The sequence below is a fragment of the Solanum dulcamara genome, chromosome 10, assembly GCF_947179165.1.
Source record: "Solanum dulcamara chromosome 10, daSolDulc1.2, whole genome shotgun sequence".
Lineage (NCBI taxonomy): Eukaryota > Viridiplantae > Streptophyta > Magnoliopsida > Solanales > Solanaceae > Solanum > Solanum dulcamara.
The window spans coordinates 1,660,833-1,685,446 of NC_077246.1; the positions used below are offsets into that span (position 1 = coordinate 1,660,833).

General features: G+C 35.8%; 2 protein-coding genes across 4 annotated transcripts; both read right to left on the minus strand.

The window, feature by feature from the left end:
- Positions 1-8,067: 8,067 nt before the first annotated feature.
- Positions 8,068-12,961, minus strand: LOC129870433 (protein arginine N-methyltransferase 1.1-like). The gene is made up of 9 exons (XM_055945226.1): positions 12,607-12,961; positions 11,914-11,924; positions 11,642-11,797; positions 11,320-11,383; positions 11,092-11,234; positions 9,457-9,544; positions 9,194-9,309; positions 8,943-9,093; positions 8,068-8,476 (listed from the first exon to the last, which is right to left on the minus strand). The coding sequence occupies exons 1-9, from the start codon at positions 12,860-12,862 to the stop codon at positions 8,271-8,273; spliced, it is 1,191 nt and encodes a 396-aa protein (XP_055801201.1). The 5' UTR covers positions 12,863-12,961; the 3' UTR covers positions 8,068-8,270.
- Positions 12,962-13,938: 977 nt separating this feature from the next.
- LOC129870161 (splicing factor U2af large subunit B-like) lies at positions 13,939-22,748 on the minus strand. 3 transcript variants are annotated; one of them, XM_055944796.1, is made up of 14 exons: positions 22,638-22,748; positions 21,590-21,736; positions 20,419-20,642; positions 19,714-20,013; positions 18,630-18,700; positions 17,974-18,053; positions 17,849-17,893; positions 17,433-17,492; positions 16,230-16,290; positions 16,030-16,142; positions 15,201-15,647; positions 14,905-15,040; positions 14,595-14,662; positions 13,939-14,399 (listed from the first exon to the last, which is right to left on the minus strand). In XM_055944796.1, the coding sequence occupies exons 2-14, from the start codon at positions 21,713-21,715 to the stop codon at positions 14,262-14,264; spliced, it is 1,869 nt and encodes a 622-aa protein (XP_055800771.1). In that variant the 5' UTR covers positions 21,716-21,736; positions 22,638-22,748; the 3' UTR covers positions 13,939-14,261. The 3 variants fall into 3 exon arrangements, with proteins under 3 accessions (XP_055800771.1, XP_055800772.1, XP_055800773.1); XM_055944797.1 differs by having other exon boundaries at positions 17,974-18,044; positions 22,638-22,742; XM_055944798.1 differs by lacking the exons at positions 18,630-18,700; positions 19,714-20,013; positions 20,419-20,642; positions 21,590-21,736; positions 22,638-22,748 and adding exons at positions 18,267-18,378; positions 18,522-18,623 and having other exon boundaries at positions 17,974-18,044.
- Positions 22,749-24,614: the final 1,866 nt, after the last annotated feature.

Sequence of the window (24,614 nt, forward strand, 5' to 3'; positions counted from 1 at the left end):
AGAATCAGTATATTTAGCTTCGGCATGATCTATGGTGCATTTATAGCATTTAGCAGCCGCACAGGCTGAATTAGGCAGTTTTTCTTATTTTTCGTGTATGTTAGCGAATGAATATTTAGGTGAAATGGCTTTCGGTTAATTTTTTTCTAAAACCCTTATAAAATCCTCTGTCAGTACCTGGCGGAGAAGTACGTTTAGCCTTGGAAGGATTCATGGTGCATTCATAGCATATAGGGGTTGCACAAGTGAAATTAGGCAATTTTTTCATATTTTTTTTGTGCGTGTTAGCCCATTAATATTTTGGTGAATTGGCTTCTAGTATATTTTTTCCCGAAATGATTATGGGACCCTTCGTAAGTACCCAGAGATTAGTATGTGTAGTTTTGGAATGATCCACAGTACATTTATAGCATTTAGGGTCGCACAAGCGTAATTAGTCGATGTTCTCCTTTTTTTTGTTTGTGTTAGACCATGAATATTTTGATGAACTGCTTCAGGTCAATTTTTTTCTGAAACCTTTATGGGACCTTATGTAGGCACTCGGAGAATCAGTATTTGTAGCCTCGGCACAATCCACATTGCATACATAGCATTTAGGGATCGCAAAAGCGAAATTAGACGATTTTCTCATTTTTCGTGTATGTTAGACCATGAATATTTTGGTGAAATGACTTTCGATTAATTTTTTTCTGAAACCTTGTTAGGACCCTCCATAAGTACCAAGAGGATCAGTACGTGTAGTATCGTCATGATACATGGCACATACATAACATTTAGGGGCCACATAAGTAGAATTGAGCGATTTTCTCATTTTTCGTGTGTGTTAGTCCATTAATATTTTGTTGAACTGACTTCGATCTTTTTTTTCAAAGACCTTTATTGGAGCCACCATAAATACCAGGATATCAATGCGTGTAGTCTCGGCATGATCCACGGTTCATTCATAGCATTTAGGGATCATACACGCGAAATTAAATAATTTTCTCATTTTTCGTGTGTGTTAGCTCATAAATATTTCCGTGAACACGTTTTCGGTTATTTTTTCTCCAAAACCCTTATGATACCCTCCATAAGTACACGGAAGATCAGTACGTGTAGCCTAGGCATGATTCATGGTGCATTTATAGCATTTAGGGCAGCATAAGTGAAATTAAGCGATTTTCTCATTTATCATGTGTGTTAGTCCATTAATATTTTGATGAATTGGTTTTCGATCAATTTTTTTCCAAAACCCTTATGTCAAACTTTGTAAGAACTTTGGGGATCAGTACGTGTAGTCTAGGAATGATCCACTGTGCATTTATAACATTTAGAGTTGCACAAGCGAAATTAGTAATTTCTTATTAGCCACGAATATTTTCATGAAATGACTACCGGTTAATTTTTTGCGAAACCTTATTGGGACCCTCTATAAGTACCAAGGGATCAACGTGTAGCTTCGACATGATCCACAGCGCATTCACAGCATTTAGGGGTCGCGCAAGCAAAATTGGTCGATTTTCTCCTTTTTTCGTGTTGGTTAGTCTGTGAATATTTTGGTGAATTCCTTCCAGACAATTTTTTCTAAAACCCTTATGGGACTCTATGTAGGTACTCGCAGGATCAGTACGTGTAACCTCGGGCAATCCACAGAGAATTTATAATATTTAAGGACCGTATAAGCAGAATTAAGCGATTTATCTCATTTTTCGTATGTGTTAATCCATGCATATTTTGGTGAAATGGCTTCCGATTAATTTTTTTCTAAAACCTTATTGGGACCCTCTGTAAGTACCAAGGAGATTAGTACGTGTAGCCTTGCCACGATATATAGCGCATTCATAACATTTAAGGGTCGCACAAGCTGTATTAAACAATTTTCTCATTTTTCATGTGTTTTATCCCATGAATATTTCGGGAGTGGCTTACGATCAATATTTTTCCAAGACCCTTACGGGACCTTCCGTAAGTACCCAAGAGATTAGTACATGTTGCCTCAAAATGATCCATATGGAACCATTCGTAAGTACCCAGGGGATCAGTACGTGTAACCTCGTCACGATCCACGATGCATTCATAGTATTTAGGAGTCGCACAAGCACAATTACATAATTTTTTTTATTTTGTATGTGTGTTAACTCTAGAATATTTTAGTAAACTGCCTTTCGATCAATTTTGTTTTGAAACCCTTATTGGATGCTCCATAAGTACCCTGTGGATAAGTTCATGTAGCCTCGGCACGATCCACAACGAATTCATAGCATTTAGGGGCCTTACAATTGGAATTACACAATTTTTTAATTTTTCGTGTGTGTTAGCCAATAAATATTTGGGTGAATTAGCTTCCAATTAATTTTTTTTTGAAACCCTTATGGAACCCTCCATAAGTATCGAGGATCAGTACATATAATCTAGGCATGATCCATGTGAATTCATAGCATTTAGTGATCGCACAAGCGAAATGAGGCAATTTTCTCATTTTTTGTGTGTTAGTCTATGAATATTTTGGTGAATTAGCTTCTGGTCATTTTTTTTCAAAATCCTTATGGGACCCTCCTTAAGTACCCAGGGTATCAATATATGTAGCCTCAGCACGATCCACAGCACATTCATTGCATTTAGCGACCGCACAAGCAGAATTAGTTGATTTTCTCATTTTTCGTGTGTGTTAGCTCTTGAATATTTTGGTGAATTGGCTTTCGATTATTTTTTTCGAAATGCTTATGGGACCCTCCGTAAGTACCCAGAGGATAAGTACATGTAGTCTCAACACGATCTACAATGCATTTATAGTATTTAGGGCCGCACAAGAGAAATTAGATAATTTTCTCATTTTTCGTGTCTATTAGTCAATAAATATTTTGGTGAACTAGCTTTTGATAAAAAAAATTTTAAACCCTTATGGAACCCTTCGTAAATACCCAAGGAAATATGTGTAGCCTCAGCACAATCCACTTTGTATTCATAGCATTTAGGAAACGCACAAGCGTAATTACATAATTTTTTAATTTTTCGTATGTGTTAACTCATGAATGTTTTCGTGAACTGGCTTTTAGTCAATTTTTAAATCCTTATAGGACCTTCCGTTAGTACTCGACGGATAAGTTTGTGTAGCCTCATCACGATCCACGGTGCATTCATAGCTTTTAGGGATTGCATAAGCGGAATTGTATGATTTTCTCATTTTTCGTGTGTGTTAATCTTTGAATATTTTAGTGAACTGATTTTCGGTCAAATATTTTTTGTAACCCTTATGGGACCCTCCATAAGTATTAGATTAGTACATTTATCCTAGGCACAATCTACGATAAATTCATAGCATTTAGGGATCACACAAGCATAATTAGACAATTTTCTCATTTTTTTAGTGTGTGTTAGCCCATTAATACTTTGGTGAACTAGCTTTCATTTAATTTTTTTTCGAAACCCTTAAGGCACCCTTCGTAAATATCCTTGAGATCAGTATGTGTACTCTCGGTATGATTGACGATGCATTCATAGCATTTAGGATCCGCACAAACGGACGCGATTTTTTTTATTTTTCATGTGTGCTAGCCCATGCATATTTTCGTAAAATGGCTTCCAATCAATTTTTTTCCAAAATCCTTATGAAACCCTCTGTAAGTAGCTGAGGGATCAGTATATGTAGTCTTGGAACGATTCACCACACACCACACATTCATAGCATTTAGGGTCCGCATAAGCAAAATTAGATGATTTTCTCATTTTTCATGTGTTGTAATCCATGAATATTTTGGTCAATTGGCTTTCAGTCAATATTTTTTTGAAACCCTTATGGTACCCTTTGTAAGTTCTTGGAGGATCAATACATGTTGTCTCGGCATGATCCACAGTACATTCATAGCTTTCAGGAGATGTACAAGCGGAATTAGGCGATTTTCTCATTTTTCGTGTGTGTTAGCCCATTAATATTTTGTTGAACTGGCTTTTGGTCAATTTTTTTTATAAAACCCTAATGTGATAATCCGTAAGAATTCGGGGATCAATACGTGTAGCCTCAATACGATCCACGGTGCATTCATAGCATTTAGGGGCCACAGAAGTGGAATCGGGCGATTTTCTAATCTTTTCTGTATGTTTGCCAATGAATATTTTGGTGAAATAGCTTCCAGTTAATTTTTTGCAAAAACCCTTATGGGACCCTCCTTAAGTATCCGGGAGATTAATACCTGTAGCATAGGTACAATCCACGGCGCATTCATAGCATTTAGGGGTCGCACAAGAGAAATTAGTCTATTTTCTCATTTTTTGTGAGTGTTAGCCAAAGAATATTTTGGTGAACTGGCTTCTGATCAATATTTTTTCAAAACCCTTATGGGACCCTCCATAAATAACAGGGGATCAGTATATATAGCATTGGTACGATCCACAGCGCATTCATAGCATTTAAGGGTCGCACAAACGGAATTAGTCGATTTTCTCTTTTTGGTGTGTGTTAGCCTAAGAATATTTTGGTGAAATACCTTTCGGTCAATAGTTTTCTAAAACTCATATGGGACCCTCCGTAAATATTTTGAGGATCAGTATGTGTAACCTCGACACGATCCACGGCACATTCATTGTATCAAAGGGTCGCATAAGCGGAACTAAGTGATTTGCTCATTTTGATGAAATAGCTTTCGGTGAATTTTTTTCTAAAACCCTTATGGGGCCCTCAGTAAGTAACCAAGGGTATCAATACGTGTAGCCTCAGCATGATCCACGGTGCATTAGTAGCATTTTGGGGCCTTACAATCAGAATTAGGAGATTTTCTTATTTTTCGTGTGTTGGCCCACGAATATTTTTTTAAAATAGTTTCTGGTCTATTATTTTTCAAAATCCTTATACGACCCTCTGTAAGTACCCAGGTATATAGTCTCGACACTATCCATGGTGCATTCATAACATTTAGGGGGCGACCATGTGGGATTAAGCAATTTTTTTATTTTTCGTGTGTGTTAGGCCATTAATATTTTAATGAACTGACTTTCGATCTTATTTTTTAGAAACCCTTCTAGAACCCTCCGTAGATACCCGGGCACCAATAAGTGAAGCCTCAGCTCGATCCATGGTGCATTCATAGCATTTAGGGGCCACACAAATGAGATTAGGCGATTTTCTATTTTTTCATGCATTAGCCCGTGAATATTTTGGTGAATTGAATTTCGGTCAATTTTTTTCTAAAACCCTTATGAGACCCTCCTTAAGTAGTTGGGAGATTAGTACATGTAGCCTTGGAATGATCCACGAAGCATTCACAGAATTTAGGGGTTGCACAAGTATAATTAGGTAATTTTCTCTTCTTCTTTTTTTGTGTGGTAACCCATTAATAATTTGATGAAACAATTTTCGATCAATTATTTTTTGAAAACCTTATGGGACACTCTAAAAGTACCCGAGGGATCGCTACATATAGCCTCGGTACGATCAACGGCGCATTCATAGCATTTAGGGGCTGCACAAGTACGAGCGCGAAATTAAGAAATATTCTCATTTTTCGTGTGTTTTAGGCCATTAATATTTTTGTGAATTAGCTTTCGATTAATTTTTTTCGAAATTCTTCTAGGACCTTTTGTAAGTACCCCGGGGATCAGCACATGTAGATTCGGCACGATCCACGATGCATTCACAGCATTTAGGGGCCACAAAAGCAGAATTAGGCGATTTTCTCATTTTTCGCACCCATTAATATTTTGGGGAACTGGCTTTCGGTCAATTTTTTTTTGAAATATTTAAAGGATCCTCCTAAGTATTCAGGGGATCAATACGTGCAGCTTCGACATGATCAACGGGGCATTCATAGCATTTAGCGCACAAGCAGAATTAGACGATTTTCTTATTTTTTGTATATGTTAGCCCAAGAATATTTTGGTAAAATGACTTCAGGTCAAAAAATTTCAGAAATCCACATGGGACCCTCCGTAAATACCCAAGGAATTAGTACGCGTAGTTTCGAGACGATCCATGGCGCATTCATAGCATTTAGGAGACGCACAAGGAAAATTAGGTGATTTTCTCATTTTTCGTGTGTTAGCCCATGAATATTTTGATAAATGTCTCCGATTAATTTTTTTCAAAACCTTTATGGGACCCTTCGTAAGCACCCGGGGGATTAGTATGTGTAGCCTAGGAACGATCCATGGTATATTCATAGCATTTAGGGGTAACACAAGCGAAATTAAGCGATTTTCTCATTTTTCATGTGTGTTAGCCATGAATACTTTGGTGAAATTATTTCCAGTCAATTATTTTTTAAAAACGCTATGGGACCCCCTGTAACTATCTGGGGGAGCAGTACGTGTAGCCTCAGCACGATCCACGGCGCATTTATAGCATTTAGGGGTTACACAAGCGCAATTAGGTGATTTTCTCTAATTTTCATGTGTGTTAACCCATGAATATTTTGGTGAAATGACTTTTGGACAATTTTTTTTTGAAACCCGTATGGGACCCTACCTAATTCCCCAGGGAATAAGTACGTGTAGCTTCGACACGATCCACAGTGCATTCATTGCATTTAGGGGCCGCACAAGAAGAATTCGGCGATTTTTTCATTTTTCCTGTGTGTTAGCCCATGAATATTGCGGTGAACTGGCTTCCGAATAATTTTTTCTCAAAACCCTTATAGGACCCTTCGTAAGTACTCAGAGATTAGGACGCGTAGCCTCGGCATGATCTACAACGCATTCATAACGAACTTTTTGGTGATATGACTTTGGATCAATATTTTTGCAAAATCTTTATAGAACTCTCTAACGATCTAGGGGAACGGTACATGAAGCATCGGCATAAGCCACACTGTTTTCTTAGCATTTAGGAGTTACTCAATAGAAATTAAGCGATTTTCTCAATTTTTTGTGTGTTAGCTATTAATTTTTTTTAGTGATATGACTTTCGATCAATCTTTGCAAAATCTTTATAGGACCTTCCATAACGACTTGAGGGAACAATACGCATAGCATCGACATGATCCACACAATTTTATTAGCATTTAGGGGCCAGTCAATAGGAATTAGACGATTTTCTAATTTTTCGTGTTTTATAGTTAGTTCACAGATTTTCCTAAAATTAGTCGAATGATTTTGTTGGCCTCTAAACTTGGCCAAGACGTGCCTCACAAGTCTGGTGATCAATACTCATTGTATTTTCTTTAATTACATCTCTTCTTTCACTGTTTAAGTGTGACAAAATATAAATTTAAGATTTTAAGTTCTTTCATGTGTGTTAATCTACAGATTTTTTAAAAATTAGTCGACCAACTCCATTGCCCCTAAACTTGGTCAGGCCCGGTGACCTGCACTTAAATGAAATGAGTATATACTAAGTTTTACAAACAAAAAATGATAATTTTATTAATTGTACCTTGTATTTTTATTTTTTTTAACAGGCATGAAATAAACTAAAGCACACTTATTTTAAAACGGAAAGAGTATATAATTAGCAAAACTCTTTAGGTGTTGTTAGTTGTTGAGGAGGGGAATTGTTCATTTATTAAAACTTAACACAATTAATATCACGTTTGATAGCTTTTTAACTGATTTATATAAAATTCAAGACATCAATATATAAGATAGAAGATAAAATAAATAATACATAAATAAATAAATCTGAATAACTGATTATTATCCCTAAGAGTTTCAAAAAATAGAATATGAAAGATACTTGGGAGTTGTTTGGTGGGAGTATAAGGTATAATTATCTCAGAAATAAAATACAAAATTATTTTATTCTACATTTGGTTGGAGTTATTAGGCAGTCTTGGAATTATGTATCCTACCATTTAAACCTTAGTGATGAAATAAGTTGCTATCCCATATGCATGGTGAAATAGCTTTATCCTGAAATAACTTGTTCCCAACCAAACAACCCTTTACAAAATTATGTACCACTAAATTAGGGATCCATTTTTATAGATGCACCCTATTGTCTTGCGGAACTTCACTAAGTAGGGGCAACGCAATTAACAAGCCTTAAAATGAAAAAAGAACATGCACTTAAATGAGCTTTAACCAGTGCATCAGAAACAAGAAAATCATTTTATAAAAAAAAATATAGGTTATAATTTTGCCTATTTGGCCTCAAGCATCAGATAATGCAACAAATGAATTTCTTGGTTGTGTAACTAAGCAAATAGAAAGGAAAATAATCCACAGTTTGGTGAGGAAAATAAAGAGAGAATACATTAACATTGATCGCCTTTGGGAAACAGGCAAATATGTGTTATCAGCTCCTGTATATCACGAAAGGCGGACAACACAGGAACTCATCTGCCATTTTCAACTTTAATGCATCATCGCATCCGATAGTACTGAGTTCTTGAAACGTGGCAGTGCTTACCATTTACGGAGTATTTGAGCATTATATCGACATCTCGAGGATTTTTCTTGTTAGGAGCCACAGTCAAGTTTCCCACTACAGCTTCCCCTTGGCAAATAGTGATCACATCTTCCAGGTAGAGAACTGTTTGCTTCCAATGTGTGCCTCGAGATTTGGGTCCTGCAAATCATTATTTTCACGGTCAGAAACGACGAATATACATGGACTCAAATGATGACTATTTCTTAGGGGAGGGTCAAACATTCCACTCCCAATTTCCGAAAAGAGCTCTTAATAGTCTCCTGTGTAGATCATTCAGGTCATTGCATAAACTCCTGTATCCTACATACTTTTAGATAGTTATTTGAATCCTACAAACTGCAAAATCCTGCACCGATACCAGAGAAAGAGATGGTCTAGTGTACGGTAATCATCCGGTGCCATGCTTATTACTTGTACTATTCCCTTTCCCTTCATACTCTTCCACAAAAATCCAAGAAACGTAAAAAACGAAACTACAAAGTGACCAATCTAAGCACCTCAGCCCCTTCGAAATGATATAGCGAATAATATATGGAAAAAACAAGGAGAATACCGCAAAGACTAATGTCATAATTAAAATCAAATGCAAAGACAAAATGCAGACCTGTTGAGAAGCCCAGCAACTTGTGACATTTCGTGAAAGAGACATCGAAGTATGCTACAAGGGCATGGATGTAATCATCACGCTCTGCGATGAGCTTAAATGGAGCTGTGAAGGAAGCATCCCCAGAAGTCATCTTAGAAATGTCCATTGTCTGAAGGGAAGGGTCCATTATCAGTGAAGGAAAAAAGGCAAGATCACACATTGTAAGGCTATTTCAGTAAATCCCAAGGTAACTAACTTGACTTGATTACCTTCAGTAACTGGCAGTTTGTAACAATCTGATTCTGATCTACGGTGTCAACAATAGGTTCCATCATAGCTTGCTTCCGAATGCAGCTCATGTCGAAACCGTACACACTATTCCAAACTGCAGTAGAACACGGAGGAAAAATTAACAAAAGAGAAAATGGAAAAAATTTGATGCCACTAGAAAATACATTCAATTACATAACAGAAAATACCATAGCAAATCAAACTCCATCAAGTATGTAACATGAAAGAGGAATAAACTTACATTCGATCTTATCTTCTTTGTAATCAGCATCTTCAATAGCAGTCAAACAGAGAGAAGCTTTATCCGGCAGAACAAGACCATCCTTTACCTGTAACAAGAAAGAAAGAGGACAGGATTAGGAAAAGGCTCTTTCTTATCCATCAACCAAGCACAAAAACCTCCAAGACAAGTGAGCACATCCAGGAAGCAAGGCCAGGCATTTGGCATAATTTTGCCGAGCTAATCTTAACCAACCTGCAATATCTCCCAAAAACAATGATATGAAAGTCCTCAGGAGTAGGGGAAGAGAGATACTAACTACAAGTACTCATTCTCATTGTCTAAAGAAGCCATATTTTCATATTCATCTTCCCAATAGCTGACTTAAATGATAATCAATTAGCACACTATTAATCTCCGCTAAACACAAATACATTCAACCAAGCACACAGTCAATCACAGATAATTTTCTTTGCTTTTGTTGACTTGTTCCTTTTTCCAGATGAGGATGAAGGGGTTTAACGTGGCAGGGAGGAGGATCAGCAAGAAGGTTTGATCACTGCAAGTGAATGTGCTGATAGATGAAATATGTTTCACCATTGACGTGTTGTTACAGAATGTCGGGGCAAAATCTAGATTAGCATTCAATGCTAGAATGTAATCATGCCTTTATTTGAACCCGTGACCAAGCTTCAATAATAAGCATAGTCTAATTAATGTAGAAGAGGTTGCGAAAGTCACAGTATCATAGCTTGGAAAAGGACAGGGGCCCTCTTCCTCATTCCACACATATTTCATTACTACCAACACATCCTCCTGCTCAGACCTTTTACTTTGTGGCATCATTTCCATTTCCCCTTTAAAACGTTTAACCCACAACATATAGTTGATCCATCAAGTACAATACAGGACTTCCTGCTGCACATGTACTGCAAAGACTTTATTTCATTGTTGCAGAAAACAGAAAAAGACGCCACAAAGTAGGAAAATTCACCAAAAAATAAAGAAAAAAATTCAAATTCTCATCAACATCCAAAACTATTTGCACAATTCCAACAACAGATAGTCAAATTAGCTTTTCTTAATTTAATAAACCAGCTTAGGAACCAAGCAGGAAAACCAGAATTCAAAAGTGGCTAGGTAGAAAGACACGCCCATGCATTGAGAATATAAATTTTAAGTAAGGCATCTTTTGGGATGATTATCCATAGTTTGTACTGGCTCGCATCATTTACTGGAATCAATGGTGAATATGGTTGGACACAATATTCCACAGGTAGAATCTTTTCAGATAGTAGTTCAACCTACAGTCAGTTTTACTACATTCAAGGGTTAACTCATTAAAACACTATGCCAGGGTCTTTGGCCCCCTTCATGGTGTCTCCCAATGACTACACACACTTTCTTTTATGGATACACACAATTTCTCTTATCAATAAAAGCACTCGAAATCTAATCTCAATGCATCCACGCTTTCTCTTCATCCATTAAAATACTCAAAACCTAATCTCATATTAATGGATACGCAGTCTAGTAGCTAGAAGTCTTTTTACTTTCGTTTGGGCCATGGCATGCACAGAAAACTGGTTCTGAAGAATTGATATCATCATTAATCCAAGTGACAAGTTATACATCATCACAAGTAAAGTAACTTACCAGCCACTTGTCACGAGCGTACAAGACTGTATCTAACATGTTCTCGTACAAAAGAAAGTATCCCATCCACTCGGAGATTATTATATCCACTTGTGGAACAGGTAGATCAATCTCCTCTACCTTTCCCTTGATAACTGTTATAACTGAGATAGAAAGAGAACAGACTCAATAAAGTACACACACCAGAACACCTGTCACAAAGTATATGAGTGATGACATCATTCTCACCATCAGAAAATCCGTTGAGTTTTACAATTTCTTGTGCCATGTCAGCCATACTGGAGCATTCGATCTGAAAATTAAATTGTAAAGGATCAGTCATATTTGATGATATTGCAAACACAACTGCCAGTTCCACATGGCTTTCCAATCAATTTATATTCAAAAGTCTCTTGCAATATCTTCACATGAACCACAATGTAAAGCATCATAATGTGTGCACACCAAACCAGCCACCACAAGATAGCAGTCATGGACCAATCATTAAAGAACAAGAAACTACATAAAATGGAAGTATTAAACAAGAACATGGAACAAGCAGAATGCATACCGCATAAACATGTTTGGCACCAACTTTGGCACAAAAGAGTGACAGGATTCCTGTCCCAGCTCCCACATCAAGGACCACTTTATCCTTGAAAAGAAAGGAATTTTTATAGATTACATTTTGGTAAGTCTTAGTTCTTACCACATCCTTCAACATCTCCTGTTACCAAATAAAAATTAACAATTAGAAAAATGCAAAAAATCATCTTTAAGTGAAATTGTATCAAGAAATGATACCAAACAAGAACAATAATACGAAACAAGATGGATGCTTACTTCGTGAATACCTGCAAAAACATCAGCAAAACAAAGGTGGATAATTAGCTTCTATAAGTAAATCCAGATCAAGCAAGATGCATAAAACGTGTTAGCTGGTAATAAATTTGAAGGTCAAGCATGTACTATAGGTCTACCGAAAATTTGTTAAATTACAACAACTCTTCGATTATTTTTAATCTCCAACAAAAAAAATAATCATAACACTAGAGTTCCGTAACAGGTAATGAAGTTCCCAAATAAAGACTGAACTGACTCTTCCAAAAAAAAAAAAAACTTCTCCACATCAACTACGCCTGTATTAAATCCATATCCATTCTGCTCTATTTGAACTCATCCAAATACATGTAAATGAATAGTTTCAAATTTTTACTTGCTGGTTAATTTTTCCAAGATATAACAAAATTATAGTTAGGAATTTAGTTTTTGTAAGACTCCAAAATCTGAGTTTGAAACTTGCATCAAATACTTTATGCCAAACCCAAAAGATATAAATTACCCAACTCAGTTTTTGGCAAAGACCGGAAAAAACAACACCTGGGTCTTTCTTCTTTCTACTTTAAAGCTTCACATAAATAAGAAAAAAGAGATTTTTCAACTTGCAGAAGCTCAATTTAAGCAAATTTTACCTTGAATAGGTCAGTTCAACTACACTGATTTTATCGAATAAAATACATGGTACAAATCACTAACCGAAATGTGAGTATGAGTCGAAATAATAGTCAGCGCTCGTCTTATCGCCACCAACCATGGAGTCATCGACGGCGGAGGCGGCGGCGGCCGCGTCACTCATGGAGGTGTCTTCATCTACTTCAAGATTGGAACTTTCCGTAACAGTTTCATCTTGTTCTACTTGTTCATCATCATCCTCGTACTGAAATTTGATCTTTGATGGATTTTTTCCGTGGCTTGTTGAATTCTGAATCTCATTGTTGCTTATGGAATCCATTAGGGTTCTAAAGTTTAGGGTTTAAGAAGAAAGGGCTGGCTCCAAATTAGGGTTTATGAAGATAGCAAATATATAAATGTGTAGAACCTCTTTTGGGTATTTTCTTTTATAAAGGAGTTTTTTATTGTCTATTAAAATAATAGCAAAACAATTTTTTTATTTTTTATTGGAAACCTAGATAACTCACAACTTCTGCCTTTTGTGAGCACAATATATATATATATATATATATATATAATTTTAATGGGTATAATTATTCTTAACCAATCAATGGATTGTATAACTTGCATTTTATAAATAAAGTGTTTTCACTACTAGAAATTTTAAAAAAGTTTGATTAATTATAAATACGGAATCATCATTTATTAAAGAGTGTTTTAATTCAACATGAAAATATATAGATTTTGTCCAAAATATTATTATAGCATTTAAATAATAAGGCTTCTAAAACTTTTAAACTTTGTCGTGTATATGAGTATAAAAATTGGCATAGACAAAAGGCGTGAAAGTAATGTTTAAGTCATATAGAGGTAGTTTGAATTGACTTATAAGCTATTTTCAGTTTTTTTGAGTGTTTAATTGATTAATTTAAAATTATTTTATGTTTAAAATAAGCTTCAATAAATAATTGTGTTTATTTGAATAAACTTATTTTAAACAGTTTATAAGTTAACAACAGCTTATAAATCGGAAAAAAAAAGTTGACCTGACCTACTTTTTTTAAAAAAAATTATAAGCAGTTCTCAACTTATAAGCCGCTTAAAAATAAATCAATCCATATAGGCTAATAGACATAAAGCGTGAAAGTAATTTCCCATCTACTTTTCTATAAGGTCTAATTTGGTTGACAAACATTCGAAACTGATCAAGTTGCCATATGAGGGGAAAGACAAATTAATAAAATATCGATGCATTGAAGGAACAAAGTGCAGAAATCAATTAATTGAAAGTAAAATTTGCATTGAAACTCCTTTCACACGGATGAGGATGGAACATTCACAACTACTACCCCTATAAAATTGAGATAACAATTTGTATTAGCCACAATAACTTACTGGTTCTAGATAGACAAAAGGTGCAGGATGGTTAAAGATATTCATGTTAATAGTATTAATGCACAGAAAAGGCTATTGTAAAGTAAAGCCATGCATGGGCAAAATACGTGATGCCTCTTTGACTAGGCAAACTGCTTTCCTACTAGCTATATAGCTATCTAAGCAGCAGCTAGTCTTATAGATGGTTACATAAAATATCCACATTGAGACCCAACATTTCCAATGTTAATGACATGAAACTAGAGTACAACTATGAATTCCAAGAGAGGACACATTAGCTAGCTATTTAATACAAGGCATTGTCTGGCTGAGTGCACTGAAGGCCAGTCAAGAGCAGATACTACCTAGCCCTCGTAGTCCCCCTCTGAGAACTTGTTCTCTGGATAAAAGACTGCAACAACTTGGTTTCCTCCGAATTTTCTGCCATTCAACCCTTGTTGAGCTCTTGAAGAACCCTCCACATCCACATACTCCAAAAAGACCTGTTGAAGTATTATGATCAGTTGTAGCTGACAAAACCAAGTGATTATGTCACCACCTGTATAGCATCATCCTAAGAATACTGGCACTTCTGTTTATATCAAATGAGTACCCATGCAAGTTTATATTTTTTAAAAGTATATTGGTGCATAATAAAATTCTGCAGAAAGCATCATAATGCATACTATATTACTTACCTTTCCGACCCCTGGTGCAGGTTCACCCTCAGGCCTTGGGCGTGGGATGACTAAATTCACTAAATTACCTGCAATTGAAGATAGTATAGATGTCACATCAAAAGAATAAACCCAAAATATGTCGCATCAAAAGAAAGAACCCAGAAAATAAATTAAATAAATTAAATTTATGGCTACGCTCATGGTAGACTTGCGAAGATTAGTGTCACATAAAAACTTATAAGAGCTATCAAATATGAAGCTTGACTTATCAAAAGGTAAAATAAAACATGACTAGTTTGATGCATCTGAAGTGACTGAATGTATTTACCAAATTTCCCACATTCCATTCTCATATCTTCCACTATATCTTCATAGTCTTCATCATCTTTGAGCTCATCCGGGCTAACAACATTTGTTAGGCATAAGACTTTAGTTGGAGGTCCTCCAGGTTGTAGCATGAGTCTCTGCAAATCAAATGACACAAACAAACCAAAGGGCCAAATGATCAGTTGCCATTTTCGCCTAAATAGTATAAGAATTTGACAGCTTAAAATATCTTGTCCAAAAGAGCTGAGGAACGGATTAAAAGCTCAACCAATTGAGTAGCTAAAGGATACACCTTACCTGCAGTGCTATTTGTTGCTGAGCATGCATTAATATACTCTCCTGCTCTGGCTTAGGTTGTAAAGTACCTTGACTTGCACGTCTGACAGTAAGAGTTTTATCACCCATCTTAATCCCATTAAGAGCTGTACAGGCAATATCTGTTACTGACACATCAGAGTAGACACAAAATGCATAGCCTTTCGAGTTTCCAGTTTCTTTATCTTTGACCAGATTAAACCCCCGAAGAGGGCCAAAGGACTCCAGTAACTCCCTAATCTGAGCTTCAGTGAAATAGTATGGAAGGCCTCCCACAAAAATACGGTCAGGACCTTCAAGCCCACCAGTGGATCCTGGTGATAATCCCACTGCAGCAAGGTTAAGGTTTGGATTCGGTTGGCTCGGACCAAGAGTTGCAGCCAGAGAGGGGTTATAGTCAGTCGGTCTTCTGACTTTAACTTGTGTTCCCTAAAAGCCCCAAAGAGATGATATTAGCACAAGTTTGAGACTTAGAGTTTTCTCCAATGTGAACTAAATATAGTACAATGCTGAAAATAATTATTCCCAAAGCTAGCACTTATAAAACAAGCCCAATATATGCAAAAGAATTAACTAGTATAAAGTTAAAGGAGACAGCAGAAAAAAAAGGAACCAACGCAGAAGAAACAACACCACAACCATCAATCAAATACATGCCTCAGACTAATGTAAAGGGTGTCATATCAATTCCCAAATTTTAACAAATACCAGCCTATACATGAAGGCAGGTCAACCTTTCACATTCTGTCTTTGCAGGTGATTCAGAAGCCTTCAGAATATAAACTGATCCCAAAACTAGAAGGATGATTACCTCAAAGATAATGCCATCTAAGGCCATGGCATTGCTGGCCTCCTCCACAGATCTCATCTCAACAAAAGCAAACTTTTTCTCATGGTTTATATAAACATTAACGACAGCATCTCCTGAAAAACACAGTGAAAAATTGAAGCATCCAAGAATGGGTACTGCATAGTTGCATCAAGACCTGAAGACAGGTCGATGTAACTAACCTGGACCGGCAGTGTTTCCACCAATTGCCGACATAACATGATTGAAGTATGTAGCCACTGACTGCACAGTGATGAAATATTATCAGTAGACAGAATATCTACAAGCCCAAACAAGTGAAATATGTCTCTAAAGGTTCCTGTGTTATGGGGCAGAGGAAACAAGATGAAGTCCGATCTACACATTCTAGGATTTCATTTGTAACTTGCAAGTTCAAAATTTATTGAACAAGTGGTTTACCAGTTCTAGAGATTATTTCACCTGTTTATAGGAAAAACTAATTTGAGGGATCCAATATAAAATGAAGAATATTTCTTCCATCTCTATTTTCATTCCTCACTAATTTCCCAATAAACAAATGTTTTCCTCTCGCGTAGCTAGCATATTCCTCGAATATACCTTCTATATAGTTTCTTTTTTTTGTAAGGACCCTCATATCGTTTCTTTGCTTTCGTACTTTGGGATTGAGGCGTAATTTTTGCTGCTGATGTTTTTTGGGGGACTTTGTATTTATTATTTTATTATTATTATTATTATTGAAGTAGGTAACTTTTGGGGGCCCTTTGTATTTGTTGGCGAACTTTATATTGATTGGTGATCATTTTGGCACAGCAAAGATTTAATATTTCTGCTATAATGACTTAAATGCAATCTCCCAAGGCATTAGAGATTCATCAAAAGGTCAAAAGGCATCGCTCACTCTTGTTTTCTAAGACAAAATCAAGAAGTTAATAAACTGGCATTCTAATGATTCTCCAGGGAATGCTTGAATCATGATTTCAATTTTCACATGAATTTCAAATTCATTACTTACACAGTTGACAACTAAAGCAATTTCTCAAATTAGGAATTGATGTCATTTGGGGATATTGAGATAGGCAAGTCGAGCAAAAAGTAAGCTGAAGCTACAAGGGCTATTCAACTGAAAATGAAAGACATTCTAACTCCCCTCATCCATGCTAAGCATATGTCAAAATGCTTGAACCGAGATACAAGATTAAAACATGGATAGACTCAAATGAGCTATGAAGAAGGGATGACTAATGAAGGAGCAGGAGTCAAATAGCTATGAAACCACCAGCAGACTAACGAACAAAGATAACTCTTCGACTCAAATAACCCTGCATAAGTATAGGGAGCTCAAAACATCTGAACTAGATAGCTTTCAAAAAAACATCTGAACTAGATAGGATGAAAAAGATTACCTGTTCATTTGCAGTCGGAGGAAGTCCACCAACATAAACTCGCCTTGCATGTCTAGTTGCCTGAGAAATAAGCACTCTCACAAAATACGCCAATGAAAAAAAAAATCACAAATAAATTTTGATACGAAAATATTTCCTCTGGTCTATTGAAATTACCCTACAACTCAAACTTTATGTCAAATGTGAAATTTAGAGAGCATGACATTATACACTTCCCTTCAATTAGATAAGATGGAAGGAAAGAGATTTTGTCGCACAAAATATAAAAAAGTCCAGACGAACGAACACTACAATATCAACCTTCAAGTGAACACTTTGACAATATCATCAATATATTAGAGCATCCAATTAAAGCAGACAGAGAGCTAATCATGGAACATTGAACAAAAGGAAGTGGTTGAAGAGACAACTAATACCTGCTGAGTCATTGCCTGAACTGGCAGAACAGGAATAGCACCAAGCTGCCACAACCAAAAATAAGTTTAAAATGATTCAAAAAACTAAGAACAAAATAAAAAAAATTCCAACAGGGAGAAAATACCGGTCCAGACGCCAAAGGGAACATGTTAGGAAGCATTCCAGGAATAGCTGGGGCAGTGCCAGGGAGTAGACCTGCAGAAGCTTCTCAAAGGGATAAAAATGAGGACATTTTCTTTGCTCATCAATGAGAAGGACCATTGAACATATAGATCTATTTTTTTACTTTGGCTATTACAATTAGAACAATTTTCAATGTTTCCTCAAAAAATTCTTCAGTAAATATTATAGAAGTAATTTGGAGAAATTACTTGAAAGCTACAAAACAAAAAATCCCTGGTTGAAGATGAACGAGACCTTTTATTGTCTTCCTTGAACATAAAAGCTAGAGAGGTTGGCTCACGCCCATTGTCAGCACAGTGGGGCTACTAGCCCAACGTTGCCTTCTTAGAACATAAGATAAGACATACTAAAGAAAGAAACAACACCAAAGACAACAAAAACCAAAAACTTTCTCAGTTTCAGAGTTATTTAACCAAGTAAACAATCGAAATAGAATGTGAACAATCAACCAATTGAAATAAAATGTGAACAGTCAATCTAGTGACATACCAAAATGAAACCATGCATTTTGGTAAGAACTTTCCACACTACATCCAAAGGAGAAAAAAAATAACAGTTACCAAATTATTGCCGATATAAAAAAAATCGAGCAAGTACCTGGAAGAGCAGGAGCACCAGATAACAGAGCAGAGGTAGGAGGTGCCATATCAAACCCACTGATCCTTTTGCTACAAGCATATCAGTATGAACAGTTAGAGAAATGCAAGCAAAAACCTTCAACAAAAAAACAAAAATAACCAACAGTACTGACTTATCCCCCCCCAAACCCCCACCCCCACACAAAAGAGCACCCAAAAAAAAGTACTATTGAAGAGACTGAGAAATTAAACTCTGCACCAACACAATTAGTAGTGACATATCCACGATTTCCACTCCCAGTGGAGCTTTTTCCAACTCATCTAAGCTACCAAGTAATGACTCATTTTTTAAGCGTTAGTGTCTGAGCCAGCTTTGGTGCACCTCCACTATTCCAGGTATACATTCTTCCACTGCAACAACAGTAACTATGTCTAACACGGCTTAGACAGATTGAAAAAATATTCTAGTTTCTTCTTTTTTTCACGCATCTGTTGAGATTCGAACCCTAGTCTTCCATTCTATTCATTCTCACTTCATTGAACAACATACCCATGGATGCTCCAAGAGCTTAAGTCATTTAATTGTCCTTCTATGAATAAAAACCATACTCTACCCTCATAACCCCGACCTCCAAAACCAAGGGAGCGTCCATTTCAGAAACTAATTACCTATCATAAGAGTGAGGATATTTTTGCTTGATCTGCAGATCAACGCCAATCAATGAACTAACATTAGCTGCATCAATCTGATTTTTCTATGGCAACCAAATTTACACTCATAACTGAAATCACATAAAGCCCGGATTAACAACTACTACTATTATGTCTCAATCTCAAACAAGTTGGTGTCAATTATATGAAACCCTCAATAACCATGTTCCTCATTGGCAACTTAAGAAATAACAATCATTCTTAATAAGAATTGGACCATTGGAAATTATAACGTCTCCATAACCAAAGAAAAAAGAGTTCTAGTAATATCCGCTGCTATGTCACGTTCCTCAACATAACCAAAGAAAATGAGTACTATCAGTCTACGCAATAGAGAGCAATCATCCCCGCACTACTAATTGTCAGGTTTTCATGGACAGCAGAGAACTAACCTTTTGGAGCGTGAACGAGACCGAGATCCAGAACGCGATCTTGACCTATGACTAGATGTTCCCCTTGAGCGAGATCTATGCTTGTGCCTTTCCTCTAGATCTTTGTCATAGGAGCGAGATCTATGTCTGTGCCTTTCCTCTCGATCTTTGTCATAGGATTTTGACCTGTGCCTATTCCTTTCCTCTCTATCCTTGTCGTATGATTTGGACCTGTGTCTATGCCCTTCCTCCCGCTCTCTCTCATAAGATTTAGACCTACGTCCGTGCCTCTCATCCCTGTCTCTATCACAATCTTTCTTCCTGCACCAACAAATAAAGCACACAGACATGAACGCATTATGCATGGCTTGTCCTCAACCAAAAAGAAAGCAAAAAGCACTAGTGTGAAACACTGAAAATGCAACAACAACAACATACCCAGTCCAATTCCATACAAACAGGGTGTGGGGAGAGTAGAGTATACATAGATCTTACCCCTCCCTCGTCGAGATAAGAGTTGTTGTTTCCGATAGACCCACCTCGGCATAGAAAGTATGGCAAAGCAGTTCGAAAAAGGAAAGACAGAAATGAAAGCAGTAACAACAATGAAATAATGCGAAAAGGATAGTAGTACACAACATACAGGGGGTAATGCAGAACACTGAAAATGCAATGGCACATATATCAACGCTTCTACCACAAGTGATTACAGTGAGTAATGATTACCAGTATTCCCGGCTCTCAGGACCATCATCAGAAATGGTACAGTCATCATCTCTACCTCCAGTCGTACGCCTCTCGCTTCGATCGCTGTGGCGACGATCACGATCTTTCCCCTGATCCCTTTCCTTGTCTCTGCTCCTACCTCTGTCCTTATCACGTCCTTTTTCCCCCTCTCTGTCCCTGCTTCTTGAAGATTCTCTGTCGCCCTCATAATCACGGGAACCATGCTGAAAGATGTAAAACCATTGGAAATGTCTATCAAAAGTAGACGCAATAAAGGGGAGCGAGTAACAAAGAGATATTAGAACAATGAAAAGCATTTATTTAAAATGCTCAAGTCATCATGCTCCTTATGCCTTGGGCGACACACACGTGCTACAGTGGCCGGGACAAAGGGTCGCGATCCGCGAGGATAGTATCCAACGACACAATTCTAATTTATTTCGCAGGAAATCAAATGTTATGACTAAAATCCAATATAACACTAAAACCAGAAGGAACCAGCGATGACTGACCTATATAAAGCTTAACTTGCAGAATGAAAAACTAAAACCCCAATTCCTTACATTAGTACTGCAAAGTATTCATTTCCATGATGTGCTGTTCTCCTAAGGAAGCAACCAACAGTCATGTACACCCATTTTATCCAATATAAGACCAATAAAACTAAACAGGTTTTAGATGACTCACAATTGCCAAGCAGGTTCAGCTCATATAACTTATATCATGATCTTAAACACATCAAATTTCTGTCATGTTCTACATGATCTTGACCATAGACAAGAAGTCCAAGTGTCCCCACCCTGATACCAGGGATGAGTCGGTGACAATAGAAGGAACCTCATTTTTGCTCTGCATAGCCACCCTCTATCCAATTGTTCCTTCTTTCATATAATCGGAGGAAGCATACAAAAAAAGGGTGGAGCAATACACATTAAAATGTCTACAGGTCACAAACCAAGATAAAATGTGTCCTTTAACAAGTCTAGACTAATATTATGGTGTATCCGAAACAAAAACAGTAAACAAAAAAATTGCCAGTTCATTGATAACAGATTATTATAACATTTAACAATTAACAGTTGCAAAATTTCATCATTGCCTAGATGTTGATCTTCTACTCAAATACATAAAGAATATGGTTAAAAAGAAACTTTCAAAAGATTCATCACACCTTAGAGATTGATCTTCTCTTGCTCGAGTTATGTTCTTCTCCTCCATTATCCACACCAGCTATTTCGTTCTCACCACCAGTATGACTAGGAGTGAGCTGAGTACGCCCATTTTCATTGGAATCCATAGATGATTTGGAGTAAAACACCTGAATTGAAGCTACATCATGTTAGTACCACAAACTTACCCAAGACATCCTAAAATACATGTCTATCTGGCCAAACTTCTAACATTAATTTTGAAAAGTGCTTTTTAAGAAAGTACTGTTTCGTGAGAGGCCGTTTGTGCTTGGCCAATAAATTTAAAAAGCACTTTTGAGCAACAACTAGTGTTGGGCCAAGCTTTAAAAAGTTCTTCAAGGTGTATTTTTCTCAAAAGTGGCTTTCAAAAATGTACTTTTATCAACTTATACTATCCCCAAAAAGCACTTATTTTCTCCTAAAATCTTGGTAAAACACTTGGGGGCCGTTTTTGTAGCTGGTTAGATTTACAAAAGTATTAATAATGTATGGATTAGTTAGGAGGGAATTTAGTATTATTTTATGCAAGTATTAATGATGCAGAATTTAGTTATTTATGTATTAGTAATTCACCTTCTATCCTGCATATAATAATACATAAATTTACCTCTAACTTACAAATGTATAGTTAAGCAGCTACTATATGTGGTATTACTTAAGCCAAATTTAACACCAACATAACTTACTTCCAAACCAGCTACCAACGTCCAAACAACACATTATTTTATTTTTTAACAAGCACTTTTGAAGAAAAAACACATTTTTGACCTCCCAAAAGCAAAAGTGAGAAAAAAGCACTGCAAGGATGATGTGCTCATCACTTCTAAGTACTATAATGATAATTCATAAATTAGCTGGTGCGAATTCCAATGAAACTACACATTCCATCAAGTAATAACAATTTCTCTTAGAAAAAAATGTATAATTTCAATCACTTTCGACTGATTATCTAATTTCGCTCTCACTATTCATAAAACAGAACAACTTTTAAGTGTGTACATATGCAGATAGATAGAAAATGAAACAAACCGGCCAACGGCTTCAAGTGCTCCGGCAAGGTGAACCGGAAAACTGCTCGGCGATCGGCTTCGCTGCTAGGGTTTGTGAAAGGTATAGGAGAAAATAAAGTGAGTGAAAAAAAAAAGGAGAAATAATAAAGAAACTACGGCATTTTATATAGTGGGCCATTGGGCTGTATAAATGGGCCATAAAATTGGGCTATATAAATGTACAACGTTTGGGCCATCATTATTTGTTTTTGGGCCATAAAGGAGGTGTGTTAGCCACTTTTCGATCGTTTTGAAAAATAATTAGTACTTTGAATGCAAAAACACCATGATAATGTCATTAATTTAGGATTTAACGTTATGGATTTCATAAAATAAAAAAGAGAAATTTTGTGATAGCGTATTAAATACTACGAAGGAGTTTCACTTTTTAAACTTTAAAATTCATGATAATGTCATTGATATAAAAATTAGTTAATTTTCCATTACTTTTGAATTTTTGGTTATTTTTCCATTACAAGTCAAGAAAATGGTTGTTTTGAAATTTCAGCCTCAAAGGTGTTAAGACTTTCAACTAGTTCCATTTCTTTTCAAGTACCCTCAACTTTATGAAAACTTATATTGATGATTGACCTATCTTATTATAAGCACACGTCCTAAGAATAACCAGATTACATTATAGGTTTTTCTTTCACCCTGCAACTATTGCTGAGTTTATCATTATTTTGGAGAATCCGTAAACTACATAATCATCTATTTATTTTATCCATACGATATTTTAAAAACAACTAAAAAATTCATGTCTCGAGCAGTTATGTTAGTAGGAACTTCATAAACAATTTCAATTGGATTGTGATTTTGTATTACATATATATTTATTAGTATTTCAGATATTACTGCATAGTTATTTTCAGAGTTAAAACTTTCATTTAAACGATAATCTTTTAACACATTTTTTGTCTCACTTTTTATACATTGCATTATTATACAAGTCATGACAGAGTTAGAACAATTTAAGTACACCAAAAGATACGTACGTTCAATCAAGTTAAAGCATCGATCAGTGACAACTCTTTTAGACTTGACAATTTCATTAGTTCCCTCTGTCATCAAAATCTTAATTCTTTATTAATGTAAATTAAAATCAAACATACAAATTATAATCAATAACTTATCATATTTTGCATATACTAAAATCGAAATCATCGTAACGAAATTTTCAATATCGTATCATGATTACTTTGAGTGGATGGGTCTTGATTCGTGAAGCCATTAATTTGATTGAGGCATCTCACACCATGATTGAGTTGCTAGTTGCTACCTAATCATTTCTCTAGTTCCAATGCATATATATTAAAAAAAGAGCCATCCATATGATATTTTGCCTTTAGCTTGCGCGGCTACGAGGCTCCCACATTAGTGGATCTATATATTTTCTTCCTTCATTTTTTATATTTGTCCATTTTGAAATTTGCAGTTCTTCAAATAAATAATTATTAACGTAAGTATTTTATCATTATATTCATAATAGTTGGTATATATTCTTAAGTTTTGAAAAATAATTTAACAAAAAAATAATTACTGTTAAAGGTAAAATAAAGAAATTTCTTAATATGTTAAAATTTTAAAAAGTATTTCTAAAATAATAAACAAGATAAAGTAAATGGAAGGAGTATATCATTGGATACAAGATATTTAGTTATCTATATCACAATCCATTGATATTCTAATTTTGAAAATAATATATAAACCGTTAAAGTATGTGTGTGAGATCAAATGTGTTCTTAATTTATATGAGGTGGGAACATCTAGATGGGACTTGGGAGGATTATAGTTAACTGATTAATCTCTTAATTAAGCTAAGTGGGAGAAATGTTTAAAATAAAAGAAATGTTTGAATCGATTATTCGGTGATAAGGACATACGTAAAGCTGTATTATAACGGAAGATAAATTTGCTCAATTTTGTATTGTACGAAGGCATATTTAAATCATTTTTG

Coding starts and splice junctions, on each gene's coding strand:
- LOC129870433 (XM_055945226.1), bottom strand. CDS start 12,862: ATGGATTCCATAAGCAACAATGAGATTCAGAATTCAACAAGCCACGGA. Junction 9,545..11,091: donor ACGCTCGTGACAAGTGGCTG/GTAAGTTACTTT, acceptor TTCTTGTTACAG/GTAAAGGATGGTCTTGTTCT. Junction 8,477..8,942: donor GTTGCTGGGCTTCTCAACAG/GTCTGCATTTTG, acceptor AATGATTTGCAG/GACCCAAATCTCGAGGCACA.
- LOC129870161 (XM_055944796.1), bottom strand. CDS start 21,715: ATGGATTCCAATGAAAATGGGCGTACTCAGCTCACTCCTAGTCATACT. Junction 15,041..15,200: donor AGCAACAAATAGCACTGCAG/GTAAGGTGTATC, acceptor TTTGATTTGCAG/AGACTCATGCTACAACCTGG. Junction 14,663..14,904: donor AATGGAATGTGGGAAATTTG/GTAAATACATTC, acceptor CTTCAATTGCAG/GTAATTTAGTGAATTTAGTC.